Source organism: Bos grunniens, chromosome 2 (genome assembly GCF_055505025.1).
Source record: "Bos grunniens cultivar Pamir isolate PY7600 chromosome 2, Bosgru_T2T1.0, whole genome shotgun sequence".
In the NCBI taxonomy this organism is placed as follows: domain Eukaryota; kingdom Metazoa; phylum Chordata; class Mammalia; order Artiodactyla; family Bovidae; genus Bos; species Bos grunniens.
In genome coordinates, this window is record NC_141166.1 from 52,300,901 (window position 1) to 52,320,665 (window position 19,765).

At 37.6% G+C, this 19,765-nt stretch overlaps 1 protein-coding gene across 1 annotated transcript in view; it reads left to right on the forward strand.

Moving 5' to 3' along the window:
* Positions 1-19,765, forward strand: part of DNAH7 (dynein axonemal heavy chain 7) — a 259,815-nt gene that overhangs the window by 126,757 nt on the left and 113,293 nt on the right. The window contains 7 exon segments of the mRNA XM_086366894.1: positions 801-899; positions 7,257-7,505; positions 12,146-12,295; positions 14,405-14,587; positions 14,948-15,124; positions 15,616-15,747; positions 17,279-17,503. Coding sequence (XP_086223020.1) covers positions 801-899; positions 7,257-7,505; positions 12,146-12,295; positions 14,405-14,587; positions 14,948-15,124; positions 15,616-15,747; positions 17,279-17,503 — 1,215 coding nt within the window.

Below are 19,765 nucleotides of genomic sequence, written 5' to 3' on the forward strand. Positions count from 1 at the left end.
AGTTGGTTATGTTATTATTGTTATGTCCTTTAATTAATTGTCATTGAAACTGATGGTATATGAGCATGAAAAGAAGAGGTTTGTATTTATGAAAACTGAGTTCCTTGTTTAAGAAAGACTGAGTAAAGATGAAATGCTAAAAAGTTTAGTTGGAGTTAGGTGTGGATAAGAAAAGAAAGACTGAAAAACAACAATTCATGAGGATGCTACATTTAGATTGTCTCCTAAGTATCTTTGAAGAGAATGATTATCTTTAAAAAACAGAAACAACAAAACAAAAAACTAGAGTGATGACTCATTATTGATTGTTTTTGCTTTGTACAAGAAAAATTGTGCAGAACTCCACCCTCAGAGAAAAAGCCTTGGCACCAAAATATGGGCAAATAAGTGAATATTTATATGTTTTAACTTTAAATCTTTTAATGAGTCCCCATTTTTAATGATTATTTACACTTTATCAACTGACTGCTGGTTTTGAATGCATAGGACAAGCAAGGTCTTACCCAGGATAGAAGCAATGGCAACTCCCAAACTCATTGAAAATCATGACCAATAGCTTTTTACCCAGAGCATCTGTGAGAAGGCAGTTAGTTAAACTTCAAATTTCATTATAAACTAGTATAAAATTCAACAAGTATAATCATCAGTTTCTAAAATTAATAACAGCCCAGTGAAATGAAAATAAATAACATCTTTGCATGGGTTTGAATGCCCTCTGGGGCCTGGGGGCTTGTGTGTATGAACATGCATGGAGTGCGGTTAGCAGATGCAGATGTCATCATGACTATATTTTCTTTCAGCTGAAATATCCAAATGAAAATGAAGAAATTCTGCTGCTTAGATCTATTATTGATGTAAATTTGCCGAAATTTTTATCCCACGATTTACCACTCTTTGAGGTAAGAACATTTCTTACTCTAATGTACCAAAACTCCTCTAATAATGTATTTATCAAGTGTCCAAGTTTTCAAGTCCCATTGAGAAACTTCCAGTGTAGAAAACAGAGAAAGGTAGGTCACTCCATGTTTTATTTGAAATGTTTTTAGCTAGCTTTGTTGTTACAAGTAACTTTTAACAACTTGGGATTTTTTTTTTTTCTAATTTTATTTTATTTTTAAACTTTACATAATTGTATTAGTTTTGCCAAATATCAAAATGAATCCGCCACAGGTATACATGTGTTCCCCATCCCGAACCCTCCTCCCTCCTCCCTCCCCATACCATCCCTCTGGGCCGTCCCAGTGCACCAGCCCCAAGCATCCGGCATCGTGCATCGAACCTGGACTGGCAACTCGTTTCCTACATGATATTTTACATGTTTCAATGCCACTCTCCCAAATCTTCCCACCCTCTCCCTCTCCCACAGAGTCCATAAGACTGTTCTATACATCAGTGTCTCTTTTGCTGTCTCGTACACAGGGTTATTGTTACCATCTTTCTAAATTCCATATATATGCGTTAGTATACTGTATTTATGTTTTTCCTTCTGGCTTACTTCACTCTGTATAATAGGCTCCAGTTTCATCCACCTCATTAGAACTGATTCAAATGTATTCTTTTTAATGGCTGAGTAATACTCCATTGTGTATATGTACCACTGCTTTCTTATCCATTCATCTGCTGATGGACATCTAGGTTGCTTCCATGTCCTGGCTATTATAAACAGTGCTGCGATGAACATTGGGGTACACGTGTCTCTTTCCCTTCTGGTTTCCTCAATGTGTATGCCCAGCAGTGGGATTGCTGGATCATAAGGCAGTTCTATTTCCAGTTTTTTAAGGAATCTCCACACTGTTCTCCATAGTGGCTGTACTAGTTTGCATTCCCACCAACAGTGTAAGAGGGTTCCCTTTTCTCCACACCCTCTCCAGCATTTATTATTTGTAGACTTTTGGATCGCAGCCATTCTGACTGGTGTGAAATGGTACCTCATAGTGGTCTTGATTTGCATTTCTCTGATAATGAGTGATGTTGAGCATCTTTTCATGTGTTTGTTAGCCATCTGTATGTCTTCTTTGGAGAAATGTCTATTTAGTTCTTTGGCCCATTTTTTGATTGGGTCGTTTATTTTTCTGGAGTTGAGCTGTAGGAGTTGCTTGTATATTTTTGAGATTAGTTGTTTGTCGGTTGCTTCATTTGCTATTATTTTCTCCCATTCTGAAGGCTGTCTTTTCACCTTGCTAATAGTTTCCTTTGATGTGCAGAAGCTTTTAAGGTTAATTAGGTCCCATTTGTTTATTTTTGCTTTTATTTCCAATATTCTGGGAGGTGGGTCATAGAGGATCCTGCTGTGATGTATGTCGGAGAGTGTTTTGCCTATGTTCTCCTCTAGGAGTTTTATAGTTTCTGGTCTTACGTTGAGATCTTTAATCCATTTTGAGTTTATTTTTGTGTATGGTGTTAGAAAGTGGTCTAGTTTCATTCTTTTACACGTGGTTGACCAGATTTCCCAGCACAACTTGGGATTTTTTTAAGTAGTACTTTTTTTCTACTGCAGAATATAATAAGCATCCAAAAGTCACAGAAAGTTTGCTTATAAATCTCACTAGGAAATAGACTCCATGGAGGAAAGTAATTGGTGAAACACACCATTGAATCCTTTACACAGAGGGATACTTTGCAAATGTTTGTCAAAATTAATGATCGAAGAAGTGAAAAATAAGCTTAAGAGTGCAGTGTCTTTTATGAAATTGGTTTTTTTTTTTCAGGATAATTTAAGAACTAGGTTTAGTAATATTGTTATATTTTAAAAATTAGATTATAAGTAGTAGTAAAGAATTACAGAGTGATGGTTAAAGTTCCTGTATTGCCATGTGATGTCACTGTTTTTCCTTCCCCATTCTCCGTAGAAGTGCCTGGGGGTGGTGGGTAGTGGGCTGCTGACACATGGGAGAGTTACTCTGTCTTGCACTGCCTTGAGGTATGGACAGTTAGCTTCCGATGTGTAGAGACTGAGATCAGAAGACTCTCATAGGGAGGACAGAAGTGGCACTGCCACTGTGGTGTGCCCCAGTGCCCTTAGCTATCCATAGGAACAATGTTTCATCATTCTGAAAGAAGCTCCCGTTAGTATTTGGAATTGACAGTGCAAATATTTTATAGATCAAGTTTTCAGGGAATTGGTTCAAAATTTCTTGTTAAAAATTTCCCTCAGTTTCTTTGGTACTAGTACACTATACAGATTTTCCAGGAATAAATATAAGTAAAGCTCTATTTATTTTTATGAAGTAGAGGTATATCTCATTTAGATGTGTCCTCCTATAGCTGTGTATTCATTCAGCAAATATTTCTCGAGCAATATTTCACAAATGGAGCATAGCTGGCATTTTCAAATAGGACAGTTCCCTGTTTTGAGAGACTGTCCCATATGCTACAAACTCTTGGCATCCCTGGTCCCCCCAGTGTCTCTGGACTTTCACAGTAATACAACCAGAAGGACAACTCCATGTATTCCCAACTCTCTACCTGGCAGAGAGGAACTGGTGAAAGGAACTGGTCTTGATTGAGACCCACTAGCTACCAGATATGATCTAGAATTGTCTGCTTCTTTAAGATTAACCATAAATAATTTGAACAATCTGAGAAGATATTTTTGTTTACTTGGCAAACAGTATGCATTTACAATGTACCTGACCCTGTTCTAAGAGTTTTATGAATAGTTACTCCTAAGCACTGGTGACTCAATGATAAAGAATCTGCCTGTGATGTAGGAGATCTGGTTTTGATTCCTTGGTCAGTAAGATCCCTTGGAGAAGGGCATGGCTACCAAGCCAGGCTTTAGCAATACGTGAACCCTGAACTTCCAGATGTACAAGCTGGTTTTAGAAAAGGCAGAGGAACCAGAGATCAAATTGCCAACATCTTCTGGATCATCAAAAAAGCAAGAGAGTTCCAGAAAAACATCTATTTCTACTTTAATGACTTTGCCAAAGCCTTTGACTGTGTGGATCACAAGAAACTGTGGAAAATTCTGAAAGAGATGGGAATACCAGACCACCTGACCTGCCTCTTGAGAAATCTGTGTGCAGGTCAGGAAGCAACAGTTAGAATTGGACATGGAACAACAGACTGGTTCCAAACAGGAAAAGGAGTATGTCAAGGCTGTATATTGTCACCCTGTTTATTTAACTTCTATGCAGAGTACATCATGAGAAACACTGGGCTGGAGGAAGCACAAGCTGGAATCAAGATGGCTGGGAGAAATATCAATAACCTCAGATATGCAGATGACACCACCCTTATGGCAGAAAGCGAAGAAGAACTAAAGAGCCTGTTGATGAAAGTGAAAGAGGAGAGTGAAAAAGTTGGCTTAAAGCTCAACATTCAGAAAACTAAGATCATGGCATCTGGTTCCTTCAAAGTGAAGTGAAGTCACTCAGTCATGCCCGACTCTTTGAGACCCCATGGACTGTAGCCCACCAGGCTCCTCCATCCATGGAATTTTCTAGGCAAGAATACTGGAGTGGGTTGCCATTTCCTTCTCCAGGGTATCTTCCCAACCCAGGGATCAAACCCGGATCTCCTGCATTGCAGACAGATGCTTTACCACATAGGTTGCTGTGAAGTGAAATGAATGTCGCTCAGTTGTGTCTGACTCTCTGTGACCCCATGGACTGGGGTCTCCAGGCCAGACATGAATTCCGCAGACATGAATTTTCCAGGCCAGAATACTGGGGTGGGTTGCCATTCCCTTCTCCAGGGGAATCTTCCCAACCCAGGAATTGAACCCAGGTCTCCCACATTGCAGGCAGATTCTTTACCAACTGAGCCACCAGGGAAGCCCTAAGTTGCTATAATGCTTATGAAATAGCCTTAGTGGTTTATAAAGGAATGTTTCTTAGTCCTTGAAAGTGACTTTATATTCTCATATAAACTATATGTGGAATTATAATTCTTTCCAATCCTATATTATGTGATTATATTATTTTTCTAAAGCTTCCATAACAGAGAACCACAAACTTGGTGGTTTAAAACAACAGAAATTTATTTTCTCACAGTTCTGGAGGAAAAAAGTCTGAAATAAGCTGTTGGTTACCTCTGAAAGAAGGTAAAGATTCTTTAGGAAAGAACCCTTCCTTGCTTCTTCTTAGCTTCTGATGGCTCCTGACGATCTTTGATGTTCCTTGGCTTGTCATTGGTGGTTCCCTGGTGGCTTCAGCTTCTGTCCCCATCACTAGGATGGCCTTGTTTCCCAGGTGTGCTTGAGTTTGCATCTTCCTCTCCTTTCTGTTGTATAGATACCAGTCACTGGAGTTAGGGTCCAGTAGGATCTCATCTGATCTAATTACATCTGCAACGATCTTATTTCCAGACAAGGTGACATTCTAACATAAATTTTTGAGGAACACTAAAAGGATTAACATACTACCCACTACACTGATTAAAATACTGTTAAACTTATTTTTATATATGATATGAGGTATGGATTCAAGTTCATTATTTTGATAAATCCGGGTATCCTAGCATACTTTGTTCAAAGACTATTTGTTTAATCTTTACTGGATTGTTTTTGCTTGAGAATGAGTTTTCATATGTGTCTGGATCTATATCTGGTCTCTCTCTTCTATTCCATTGTTATATTTTGTCTGTTTTTATGCTAGTATGATACTGTTTTTATAATAAGCCTTGAAATCAGATAATGTTCATCTTTTAACTTTTTAACTGGAAAATATGTAAAACCACAACATCTGAAGAAGAAAACAGGAAAAATCCCTTGTGAATTTGGGTTAGGCAAAAATTTCTTAAATACACCACCAAAAGCACAATGCATGAAACAGTAAATTGATAAAATAGGCTCATCAGAATTAAAAAGTTTGCTCTTTGAAATATACTGTAGGAGAATGAAAGACAAGTTAGAGGTATAAAAAACACTTGCCTATTAGATGTATGGTGAAGCACTTGTAAGTAGAATGCTTAACAAATGGTCAAAACTTACCATGAAGAAAATAAACCAATTACAATAGGCCAATGATTTGAGACTGAGCAAACTCCGGGGGATGGTGAAGGACAGGGTTGCCTGGTGTGCTGCAGTCCTTGGGGTCATGAAGAGTTGGACATGACTTGGTGACTAAAGAACAACAACAACAAAAAATTTGAACAAACATTTCACCAAAGAAGACATACATATGGCACAAAAGTAACGCCAAAGTGTTACTCTTTAGCAAATGCAAGTTGAAGCCATAGCAAGATACTGTTACACACTTATTAAAAATACTGATTATACCAGATATTGAAACTCACACTGCTGAGGGGAATTTAAAATAGGACAACCATTTTGGAAAGCAGACCGTTTCTTCAAATGTTAGACACGTACCTGCCATTGTTGTGTTGTATCAGTCATTCATTAGTGACTGACTCTGCGACACCATGGACTATAGCCCACCAGGCTCCTCTGTCCATGGAATTCTCCAGGCAAAAATAGTGGAGTGGGTTGCCATTCCCTTCTCTGGGGGATCTTCTTGGCCCAGGGATTGAACCCAGGTCTCCTGCACTGCAGGCAGATTCTTTACCATCCGAGTGTACTATCCAAGTATTCCACTTCTCAGTATTCACTTGAGAGAAATGAAAGCATTTGTCCATGCAAAGACTTGTGTGTATGTGTTTATGGCATCTTTATTTATTTCCAAAACTAAAAACAATGAAAATGTCCATCAACAGGAAAATGGGTTTAAAAACCGGCACCTCAGTATGGTGGACTTCAATGCAAAGAACTATAGATATATGCAGTGACGTGTTTGAGATTTCAAATCCTTATGCTGAGTGAAAGAAGCCAGATTTAAAAAAGTAGTACACATAATGTGTAATTTCATCCATATTAAAGTCTAGGCAATGAAAATAAAAATAGAAACAGAAAGCAAATTAGTGTGTGTGTTGATTGTCTGGGGATGGAGGTGGGTGTCAGGGAGAGGAGAGAGGAGGATTACAAAAGATCATAAGGAAACTTGTGGCAATGGTTGATACGTTGATTATCTTCATTGAGTTGGTGGTTTCACTTATCAAATTATGCCCTTTAAATATAAGCAGTTCATTGTATGTCAGTCATACCTCTATGAAGGTGTTAAAAATACTGAGCTATTATTTAATGGCTCTATTTTCATCAGTATTAAATATGAGGATGTGAGAAATTTTATCAAGTTTATAAACATATACATATGTGTATAGATGTACACATATACATGCAAACATATATAGAGAGATAATATGAGAGTTTATAGCTATGTAATGTTAATATAAACATCTGAATCATCTGTCATCAGGGAATTACTTCAGATTTGTTTCCTGGGGTGAAATTACCAAAACCAGATTACAACGATTTGCTGGGAGCTATCAAAGACAACTGTGACTCCATGAATTTGCAAATGACCAGATTCTTTTCTGAGAAGATTCTTCAGATATATGAAATGATGATTGTGCGTCATGGCTTTATGATTGTTGGAGAACCATTTGGAGGAAAAACCAGTGCATATCGCGTCTTAGCTGGAGCATTAAATGACCTATGTGAAAAGGTAAGTGTGGTGTTAATCCATTAATTTACCAATAATCAGCTTTGTGTAGGATAGAATGTATGGTCACTTAAAAGGATACTTTAATGCAGCAACTTAAAATTATCAAAATACAGAGAAAATAGAAAAGTAATATGATTCAAGTAGGAAGTTCAGCATATAAAGAATATGCCACATATTTGCCTCAAAGCCTTAGGTTCCTTTTTAAAAAGTTTAATTATAAAGGTAACATGTTCATTGTATAAAAAAGTCTGAAAATGTGAAAAAATCTTATACTTTCATAGAGTATTTTATAATTTCATAGGAGAGTGTATTTTATTTTCTTGGTGTTAAGATTCAAATTCAGATTCAATGCAAACTTCCTCTAGTGCTGTCTGTTAGTGGTATTGAATTGAAGTGTGTGTGTTGTGTGTATGCATAATATAATATGTATATAAGCATAGTAAATAATGATAATTATATTATTCAAAATTACTGTCTTAGTTGACTCAGTTTGATCTACTTTGATATGCTAAAGGAGTGAGGCTATTTTAAATTCTCCGACTAATACTGCATTTGTGTCTACTTATCTTTGTATTTCAAATAATTTTTGCACATATATGTCAATGTTTGTAGCCAAATGGGATTTGTATCATTATACCTTCATTGTGGAGCCTCCCCCCTTCAGCCAGTATAATACTGTGTACTTGTATTATTTGCCATGGATCTCCTGTGTCTAATTTCAGTATTGCAACCCCCGCTTTTCCCCTGGATACATATTTGCCCATGCTTGTAATTGTGACTCTGACTGTCACTGTGATTTACTTTTTTATGGGGAGTAAATAGTTTGACTTTTATTTTCTCCATTTGATGGCCTTTATCTTCTCATTGGGGAATTTAGATTCATTTGTATTTATTATCAAACTGATGTGTACTTATTTCTGTCATCTCTCCCTCTATGCTTTTATCCTTACATGTGCTTTCCTCGCTTCGCCTCCCTTCCTTTCCCTTTATCCGTCTTGACCTCTTTCGCTGAGTTTTTGTTTGCATTCTTCCTCCTTTGTTGTTTCATTATTATATGAACTAATTATTTTGCTATAAAAAATAAATCTCTAAAAGCCAAATGTGGTGCCACTAAAAGATTTAAAAAGGTGAAGGCTATGACCATGTATTCTGGTACTATAAAGCCTCAAAGTGACTCATTACCAGGAAATTCTAAGAGTGACCTTGTGGTCAGGTAAATGGGGCTTCATAGTCACTGCCTACAACCTGCAGCTTCACACTGGCTTTGCTGCATTTGGGACAAAAATCTTTCTTTGATGGCAGCAACTTTGTCCTGACTGAGATATTCTAATGGAGCTTTCCCATGCTTCTGAATTAAGGATGACATGTTGTTATTCCCTTCCTGGGAACAAAGAAGAAAGCAATGACCTTGAGTTTATTTTACTGCTTCATATTATTATTCCCATATCTTTTCTTCAGTTTGGTATTTCATGCCCCAAGCTCCACTGCTGGTGGGCAGAAAGCAGTGTGGGAGAGTTGAACTTAGTATGTTGTTACATTCAGGTATGACCTAAATCAAATCCCTTATGATTATACAGTGGAAGTGACAGATAGATTCAAGGGATTAGATCTGATAGATAAAGAGCCTGAAGAACTATGGATGTGGGTTCATGACATTGTACAGGAGGCAATGGTCAAGACCATCCCCAAGAAAAAGAAATGGAAAATGGCACAATGGTTGTCTGCGGAGGCCTTACAAATAGCTGAGAAAAGAATAGAAGCAAAAGGCAAAGGAGAAAAGGAAAGATAGGTCCATCTTAATGAAGAATTCCAAAGAATAGCAAGGGGAGATAAGAAAGCCTTCCTCAAATATCAATGCAAAGAAATAGAGGAAAACAATAAAATGGGAAAGATTAGAGATCTCTTGAAGAAAATCAGAGATACCAAGAGAACTTTTCATGCAAAGATGACCACTATAAAGGACAGAAAAGGTATGGAAGCATAAGATATTAAGAAGAGGTGACAAGAATACACAGAAAAACTATATTAAAAAGATCTTCATGACCCAGATAACCACAGTGGTGTGATCACTCACCTAGAGCCAGACATCCTGAAACGAGAAGTTGAGTGGGCCTTAGGAAGCATCACTAGGAGCAAAGCTAGTGGAGGTGATGGAATTCCAGTTGAGCTGTTTCAAGTCCTAAAAGATGATGCTGTGAAAGTGCTGCCCTCAATATGCCAGCAAATTTGGAAAACTCAGCAGTGGCCACAGGACTGGAAAAGGTCAGTTTTCATTCTAATCCCAAAGAAAGGCAATGCCAAAGAATGCTCAAACTACTGCACAATTGCACTCATCTCACATGCTAGCAAAGTAATGCTCAAAATTCTCCAAGTCAAGCTTCAACAGTACATGAACCGTGAACTTCCAGAAGTTCAGGCTGGATTTAGAAAACGCAGAGGAATCAGAGATCAAATTGCCAACATCCATTGCATCACTGAGAGAGCAAGAGTTCCAGAAAATCATCTACTCCTGCTTTATTGACTACACCAAAGTCTTTTACCGTGTGGATCACAACAAACTGTGGAAAATTCTTCAAGAGATGGGAATACTGGACTACCTGACCTGCCTCCTGGGAAATCTATATGCAGCAGGTCAAGAAGCAACAGTTGGCACTGGACATGGAACAACAGATTGGTTCCAAATCAGAAAGTAGTGAGTCAAGGCTGTATATTGTAACCCTGCTTATTTAACTTCTTTTTTTTTAATTTAAATTTATTTATTTTAATTAGAGGCTAATTACTTTACAGTATTGTATTGGTTTTGCCATACATCAACATGAATACGCCCCTGTGCAGAGTACATCATGCAAAATGCTGGGCTGGATGAAGCACAAGCTGAAATCAAGGTTGCTGGAAGAAATATCAAGAACCTCAGATATGCAGATGACACTACCCTTATGGCAGAAAGCGAAGAAGAACTAAAGAGCCTCTTGATGAAAGTGAAAGAGGAGAGTGAAAAAGTTGGCTTAAAACTCAACATTCAGAAAATTAAGATCATGGCATCCAGTCCCATCACTTCATGGCAAATAGATGGGGAAACAGTGGTTGACTTTATTTTCTTGGGCTTCCAAGTCACACAGATGGTGACTGCAGCCATGAAATTAAAAGACGCTTTCTTCTTGAAAGAAAAGCTATGTTCAACCTAGACAAAATATTTAAAAGCAGAGACATTACTTTGCCCACAAAGGTCAGTCTAGTCAAGGCTATGGTTTTTCAAGTAGTCACGTATGGATGTGAGAATTGGACTACAAAGAAAGCTGAGCGCTGAAGTATCAATGCTTTTGAACTGTGGTGTTGGAGAAGACTCTTGGGAGTCCTTTTTACTGCAAGGAGGTCCAACCAGTCCATCCTAAAGGAAATAAGTCCTGAATATTCATTAGAAGGACCAATGCTGAAGCTGAAACTCCAATACTTTGGCCACCTGACGTGAAGAACTGATTCATTTGAAAAGACCCTGATGCTGGGAAAGGCTGAAGGTGGGAGGAGAAGGGGACGACAGAGCATGAGATAGTTGGATGACTTCACTGACTATAGACATGAGTTTGAGTAAACTTCGGGAGTTGGTGATGGACAGAGAGGCCTGACATGGTGTAGTCCATGAGGTCACAAAGAGTCGGACATGGCTGAGCAACTGAACTGAACCAAACTGAAAAAGAAAATGGTTGTGAATAAGTAGAGCACAGTGAAACTATTCTGTATATGTTGTAATGGTGGATACATGATATAATGTATTTGGCAAAATCCATTGAACTGTCCAATACAAAGAGTACAGCTTAGTAAGCCATGGGATTTGGTCAATAACAAGGTATCTGTATCAGTTCATCACTCATAATAATGCACCACACCAATGCCAGGCTTTAATAATAGGAGAAACTGTGCGTGGGGTGGGAGGTGGAGGGAATATATATGAATATATATACAGTACTTTCTGTTCAATTTTTTTGTAAACCTAAAGCTCTTCTAAAAAATCTATCAGTTAGAAACATAAAAAAGGTTATGCCCTAGGTCTATTAATATCTCTTATTAATTCCACATAATGGTTTTCAAGGTTTTAGTGCAAACTGCCAACTTACCAATATAAACTTTTTCACAACATGAAAATGGTACATATTTCCGTATCTTGTAATTATTTAATTTTCACTCAAAGAATGTTTTGCAGCGAGAATCATCCAAGTTCAGCCCATGGGGCAAATTCAGCCCCAGGCCTGTTTTTGTAATGCCAGTGAGTTTAGAATGGTGTTAACATTTTTAAGGTTTGTAAGGAAAAACAGAAAAGAATATCTAACCTGTAAAGCATATAATAACTACTGTTTATAGATCTCGACCAACATTTACTGATTTATTCCTAAGTATCTTATGAGTTTTTAAATCCTATTGTAAATTGTACTTATAAATTTTATTGTTAAGTTTTTCATTGACATTATTTAGAAAATACAATCAATGTTTAGATAATGACCTTGTACTCTGGAACCTTGTTAAGTGAACTTTTTACTTCTGATAGTTTCCTTTAGAGTCTTTAGGATTATCTACATACACCATCATGTTTTCCATGAATAAAGACAGTATTCTTTTAAATAAATAAATAATTGTTTTCTGTTAAGGGGTTAATGGAAGAAAACAAGGTTCAGATTACTGTTTTAAATCCTAAGTCCGTCACCATGGGTCAGCTGTATGGACAGTTTGATTTAGTGTCCCATGAGTGGTCCGACGGGATCCTTGCTGTCAGTTTCAGAGCATTTGCTGCTTCATCGGTAAGTGCTAACACTTTGCATGTCTATTTGGAAAGGCTGTGAGAGCTCTGATTTTTTCAGTTTCAAGTAAACTTTTGTATTTATAGTTCAAGGTACATATTTAAAGTGCAGTACTGAATAGTCTGGCAGAGTTTCTATGAAGAGCACTTGTGAGTCTCTACAAATAGATGGCCAGAGACCATGGGGGCAGGCATGTCCTCCTCAGTATGCACAGAAGAAAGGGCACAAGGAAAGGAGACTGAGGAGAGCATTTCTGGTGCTCATTTTCCAGGCTAGGTGACCCAGCAAGGGGAGCATCTGAATAACAGGATCCTTTTGATCCATCAGCAACATTCTTTGCCCTGCTGCTCAGCTGGCTGTCACTGTCACACCTACTAATTGTTAGATAGACTCTAGTGCTGAAAGAGCAAATTGCAGACCAATTCCAGTACTTCCGTCTAGTGTGCTGGGAGAGCATGAGCTGTCTGTGGAAAGAAAAAGTGAGGGACGTGCCAGCTGCTGACCTCTGGGAAGGGGAGTGGGGACTTGCCCCTTCCTGGCATACCCTGCTGAGGGGCTGCTGCCCACTCTAAGAAAGGTCACAGACCAATAAATGCTAACTTGGTTGTTGTGTTAGCAGTCTCTCCATGGACTATGATCAGATAGAGACAGCTTGTTAAGGCTAGTCTTACAGGAAAAGGGGCCTAGGCTAGAGACATTTAATTGTTTTGTTAAATCATATATATATATATATATATATATATATATATATATATATATGTTAACCTTTATTCTGACTACCATACATCCTAAATTTGGTGCTGTCTACTCGTCTACTTATTTAAGGACAAGACAGTCATGAGTCAGTGTAATGACAGAAAAGCATTAAATCACAGCTGTACTTTTATTTTCCTAAAGGACCTTGAGCCATGAATAACATGAGGATCGGCTCTAATGGGGCAGAGATCTTGTGCAGTGTCAGGAGGCATAGGTGGGGCACACAGAGATCTGGGACCACTGATGAAACTTCTCAGATCCTTTCTTGTCACAGTAAATGTGCTCTGGCCCAGATTAATGTGTGAAGTCTCTAGATAATGTGTGCTATTGCATCATTTATACAGAAATAATCATGAGATACCTCTCATTTTATATTTAGCTACATAGTATGTGTTATATTTTCCAGGAAGCTATATCCCATAAATATTAGTCTCAGGAAGGTTAAGTAGCTGTCCCCAAGTCACACAGCTGGGAAATAGTAAAGCCAGACTAAAAGTGAGGTCACTCAGTTGTTGCAGGGCCCACCTGCTCACCACCAGGGGAGTGTTTCTCAGAGTGGAGCCTAACAGGCTTAAGAACCCAACAGCAGGAGGAAAAGTTGATCTGAAGGTTTTCTCTCCAAGACAACGCACTCTTCCATGCTTCCTGAGCATGGCCAGAGCTAGCTTCTGAGTGTGGGTATGATTAATGCTTTTGATCACAGGATGAAGTTGTTGAGGTGGATTCAAATCCCTCACTACTTCAACGCAAGTGTGCATTTGCTGAAGGTGAACCCGAGGCATCATCTGTGTCCACAGGATGGCTTCTTCATTAGGGTCTGGAAAAGAGAATCAGTTTTTCTCACTGTGGGACTGTGAACATTATATTGATTTTTAATGCCAGATATTATACGACCACAAGACAGTTTAGCCCAAGAAGGATGTGTATGTGGGTGAATTCATTCAGTGGAGGGAACAGAAAATTTGACTTAACACACAAGAATAATTGATCTGTATGAATACTAAATAGAATGTCTATACAGTCAGACAGTCTCAATGAAAATTGTTTTCCCTGGCAGTTGCATTTTTTTTCACTTTTCTAAAATATGTTGTATATGATTTCAGAGACATTAGAAAACATGTTATAATTTGTTATAAGATGTTATAATTTGTGTCTCATCCATGGCACATATAGGCTTCTTTAGTGAATATGTATGTATATTCACACGCATATACACTCTATTCCAAAGGTGCCTTTACATTTTGATGGTGAAATTAGTTTTAGGAGATACATTTTAAAATTGTAAAATAACATGAATGAACTGTTTCCTTCCATAACCATTTTTGCCCTTTATTCACCATCTGAATGAACCAGACACCAGATAGAAAGTGGTTAATTTTTGATGGGCCAGTAGATGCAGTATGGATTGAGAATATGAACACTGTGCTGGACGACAACAAAAAGCTATGTCTGATGAGCGGGGAGATTATCCAAATGTCGCCACAAATGAATCTTATTTTTGAGCCGATGGATTTAGAAGTTGCTTCTCCTGCCACTGTAAGTTCTCAATTTTCACATCTGCTAATAAATTTGAAATGTTTTAAATGTGTTTATTGCTTAGTAATTTTGACTCTAGCTGAAAAAAAGTATTTATAGAATTCATTTTAACAGCCATCTGTGATTCTCCAAGGGCAGACATGTCTGTTGACATACTTTGACAGTAATAAGAGTCAGGGATATTTCCCTCTTTGTCTAGGACCATTTGGTAAAGTCATACATGAAAATTTAGATGAGGAAATTTTATAAAAGTATGCCTTTTCCCCCACGAGTTTCCTGAAAACTGTAAGAAATAGATGTACCGAGTCATCCTTCTTTTATAAGCAGTACCTTGGTGGTAAACAGTGATTGTTTTTCCAGGTTTCCAGATGTGGGATGATATACATGGAGCCTCATATGCTAGGCTGGAGACCGCTGATGTTGTCTTGGATAAATCTTTTACCTGCTACAATCACTATTATTCAGAAGGAATTTATAATAGGCTTATTTGACAGAATGGTTCCTGTTTCTGTTGAATTTATTAGAAAACATACAAAGGTAAGAGGGATGAAAGTTTTAAGATTTAAGAAATAAATGGAAAATCCAAATTAGCCATATATATACATTTTAATGTCTACTTTATTGTCAACTACCAGATATTAAAATAATTTATTAATTATTTTGATTAAAAACTCATATTAAAGTTTAAAATTTTTAATTAATATAGTTTCTCAAAAAAGTATTTTAAACAAAGCATCTTATGGTTTGAGAAAATGTATGGATGATAATCTTTTCCCTTAAAAAAACAAACTTGAAGTCCTACCTAATCACATCTAGGTGAAAATATTCTAAAAGATGATCTCTCATTTCTGATGAACTATCATTTTAAAAATAGTTTCCCTCTTGTAAAACTAGAATTATAATACTAACACCTTTTCGTAGATGTTATGGCTGTTATAACTAAATGAGTTCAATAAAAATTAGTTGATACTATTTCAATTAGTGCCTCATTTAAACTGCTTCATGGACTTTTTTCTCTGATTTTTCAGGAATTATCTCCTACTTCAGATACAAACTTAGTCCGATCCCTAATGAATCTGATAGACTGTTTTATGAGTGACTTTGCTGATGAAGTCAAAGTAAGAGAGAGAAATGATCGAGAAACTTACTCTTTACTTGAGGTAAGTCCATGTACTCTTTACATGAGATAAGTCTTTGAATCTTGCAATAGAAAAGGATTGATTGCTTTCCCCAGTAAATTTTCCTAAGTAATTAACCTTATTTTTCCTGGAATTGGAGGCTGGATAATGGGTGGAAGCTGAAAAGTGAGAAAGAATCAGATCCCAAATACCAGGTGCTGATAGGAAAACTCCTTGCCTGGTGTTGTATTAAATCATGAAGTTTGGGTGGAGCCCAGTGACCCCCACAGATCTGCTACTGATACCTTGAATCACTTGGCCCAGTCTCAAAGATGATGGCAGCTCTGTTGGTAAAGAATCTGCTTGCAGTGCAGGACCTGGATGCGATCCCTGGGTTGGGAAGATTCCTTGGAGGAGGGAATGGCAACCCACTCCAGTATTCCTGCCTGGAGAGTATCCATGGACAGAGAAGCCTGGTGGGGTGCAGTCCATGGAGTCACAAAGAGTTAGACAAGACTGAGCAACTGAGCACAGCACACGGCAAAGATGATCAGTCCCCAAAATGTCAATGACCATTTGACAACAAGATTCACTTCCCTCTTCAACCTCCAAATTATAATTTATTTTTTTTCTTCCCTAATGTTTCTCCTTTCTCATGAGATATAAATATTTAAAATATATGTGTGTATATAAATATTAAGAATGAAGAAAGCAAGAAGATATATAATCTATATTATTTTAAATATAGCAATAAAATTATCAACAGACCTTGAATCTTCTTTAATAAAAAACTACATATTGCTAATGGTCGCACTTCTAATGTAGTCAGTGTTACTTTTCTGCTTATTTTTTTTATGAAATGCATTTTAAATTTCATTTAAAATAGTTTTCAAAAAGAGTCTGAATAACCTAGGAGTAGATGAATGGTGTCAAGCCAGAGTTCACAACTTTTATGAGTATAGTCAGAACTGTTTTAGCTTTGGCATGGAAAAGGAGATTTGATTTTAAAACAAGCAAACAGACCTTCTTATTTGAGCGGTGTCTTGTTCTGTTCCCTCTGCCTGAGTTTGATAAGAAAGCTTGCAGGACTGTGGTTCTAATGATATAGTCAATGCTCGGGTAATTATTACAACAGGTAAATAAAAGTATATGAATTTGTTTTACTTTATAAAACATTGTATCAAAATTTAATAAACATATATTGTGAGTTGATTATTCTTTATTAAAATATGCTTTTTTACTTTAATAAAAAGTTATCTCAATATTCTTTTTAATATCAAAGTTCAGCTGTATACTTGAATTAGCACCTGATTTACCAGACTAATCATTCTAAGTTTTTACTATGCCTAGAATTTATGCTTTGCATTATATTGTCTTCTCTGATAGTCAGATTTTATGACATGTAACTTAATAGAAAAAACTAATTATTACAAAATCCCTAGATTACCTACTACCATGTATCAGTTTATTCATTTCCATTCAAAGATATTAATCTGGCTGATCTGATTTAAGCTTTAAGGATGGATTAAAGTTATTCTTTAATGCATTCTATCTTCTCATCTCTCCAAATCAGGGCATTTTTCTGTTTTCTTTGATCTGGTCTGTCGGTGCTTCTTGTAAAGATGATGATCGGTTGAAATTTAATAAGATTCTTCGAGAACTAATGGAAGGCCCGATTTCAGATATAACTCGAAATAGATTTAAATTACTGAGTGGAACTGAACAAACATCTTCAAAACGACTAACTGTTCCATTCCCTGAAAAAGGAACAATTTATGATTATCAGTTTATCACTGAGGTAAGAGTTTTGAAGCAACATCTGCACCTGTCAATCAGGCAGGGTTTCCCTGGGAGACACATGGCACAGAATGGCTCTGTGGCCACCTTGTCACCACTGTCTGCCTAAGAGACAGCATGGAGTAGGAGACGGTGTGCTGGATGTGAAGTCAGGCACATCTGGGTCTGGTTTCTTTCTGTATAGCCTTGGACTGGTTTTTAATCTCCCTAAGTCTTGTTTTTCTCATTGATAAAATGGGATAAATAAAAGTGCTGATTGGGCCAGTTGTGCCATTGCATAAAATCACACACTAGGACATCCAGTCCAGCAGCAGGTGAGGACTGCTCAAGGACACACCTCTGGGAGGTTCATGGTGAAGGTTAGCACATCACAGGCTGAGTTCCTGCAGGACCACAGATGGATTGTTAGGAATTCAGCACTTCCCAAGCAGAATGGACAGTATACCCTGGGGTGGTGTTTGTTCACTTGTTTGTTTAGGCAGTACAGTAATTGAGGGCAAAGTTTAGGCATACGTGTTATTTAAATATGGGCTTCCTGGGTGGCACTAGTGGTAAATGACCTGCCTGCCAATGCAAATTCTGTCCCTCCTGGGTTGGGAAGATCCCCTGTAGGAGGGCATGGTAGGCCACTCCAGTATTCTTTCCTGGAGAAATTCATGGACAGAGGAGCCTGCTAGGCTACAGTTATAGGGTTGCAGAGTCAGACATGACTGAAGTGACTTAGCATGCATGCGTTATTTAAATATATGCAGATTTTAGTGAAATTGGAATCACTCTATATCCTCACCGGGCAGTTTCATATCCTTCTTCTTCTTCCCTTAATAAAGAGAACAACTCTATCTCACTGATGCTTCTTTAATAAAGCTTATTTTTCTAAAACTCCCTATATTCTACCATTTCAGTGGACCGTGATCAATTCAGTTTCCTAATCTTGCACATTGAAGTGTTTTTGTTGTTTTAGTTTTAGTGCTTTGGGGAGTATTCTTGTATTTAAGTCACCCAGGACTGATCTCATTTAGGATGGACTGGTTGGATCTCCTTGCAGTCCAAGGGACTCTCAAGACTCTTCTCCAACACCACAGTTCAAAAGCATCAACTCTTCAGAGCTCAGCTTTCTTTATAGTCCAACTCTCACATCCGTACATGACTACTGGAAAAACCATAGCCTTGACTAGACTGACCTTTGTTGACAAAGGAATGTCTCTGCTTTTGAATATGTTGTCCAGGTTGGTGATAACTTTCCTTCCGTTGTCCAGGTTGGTGATAACTTTCCTTCCAAGGAGTAAGCGTCTTTTAATTTCATGTCTGCAGTCACCATCTGCAGTGATTTTGGAGCCCAGAAAAATAAAGTCAGCCACTGTTTCCACTGTTTCCCCATCTATTTACCATGAAGTGATGGGACCGGATGCCATGATCTTCATTTTCTGAATGTTGAGCTTTAAGCCAACTTTTTCACTCTCCTCTTTGACTTTCATCAAGAGGCTTTTTAGTTCTTCACTTTCTGCCATAAGGGTGGTGTCATCTGCATATCTGAGGGTACTGATATTTCTCTCAGCAGTCTTGATTCCAGCTTGTGCTTCTTCCAGCCCAGCATTTCTCATGATGTACTCTGCATATAAGTTAAATAAGCAGGATGACAATATACAGCCTTGATGTACTCCTTTTCCTATTTGGAACCAGTTTGTTGTTCCATGTCCAGTTCTAACTGTTGCTTCCTGACCTGCATATAGGTTTCTCAAGAGGCAGGTCAGGTGGTCTGGTATTCCCATCTCTTTCAGAATTTTCCCCAGTTTATTGTGATCCACACAGTCAAAGGCTTTGGCATAGTCAATAAAGCAGAAATAGATGTTTTTCTCGAACTCTCTTGCTTTTTTGATGATCCATACACTAGGACAAAAGAGTTCCATATGTCAAGATCCAGGGACCTGGGGCATTTTTGGAAACAGTAGACTCATCAGTGAGGCTGGGTTGTGGGACACTTGAAGATGTGAAGGAAGATGGGTCTTAATTTTAATATACTTTGAATGACCACGAGCTTAAACTGGATTTTGTAGAATGGAGAGGGCAGTGGTGTTTTTCTAAGGAGAGTTAACGTATATTTGAAATTTTTGTTATAGATACTGCCTTAGCAAATGAAAACTTAATTCACAATGCTAATAGGATACAGTGTAATGTTACTTCATAATAACAATAATCTCATATTAAGAAATCTTGTCTGTTCTGAATATCTCTTACACATCAACATGAATTTAGCTAATAATAT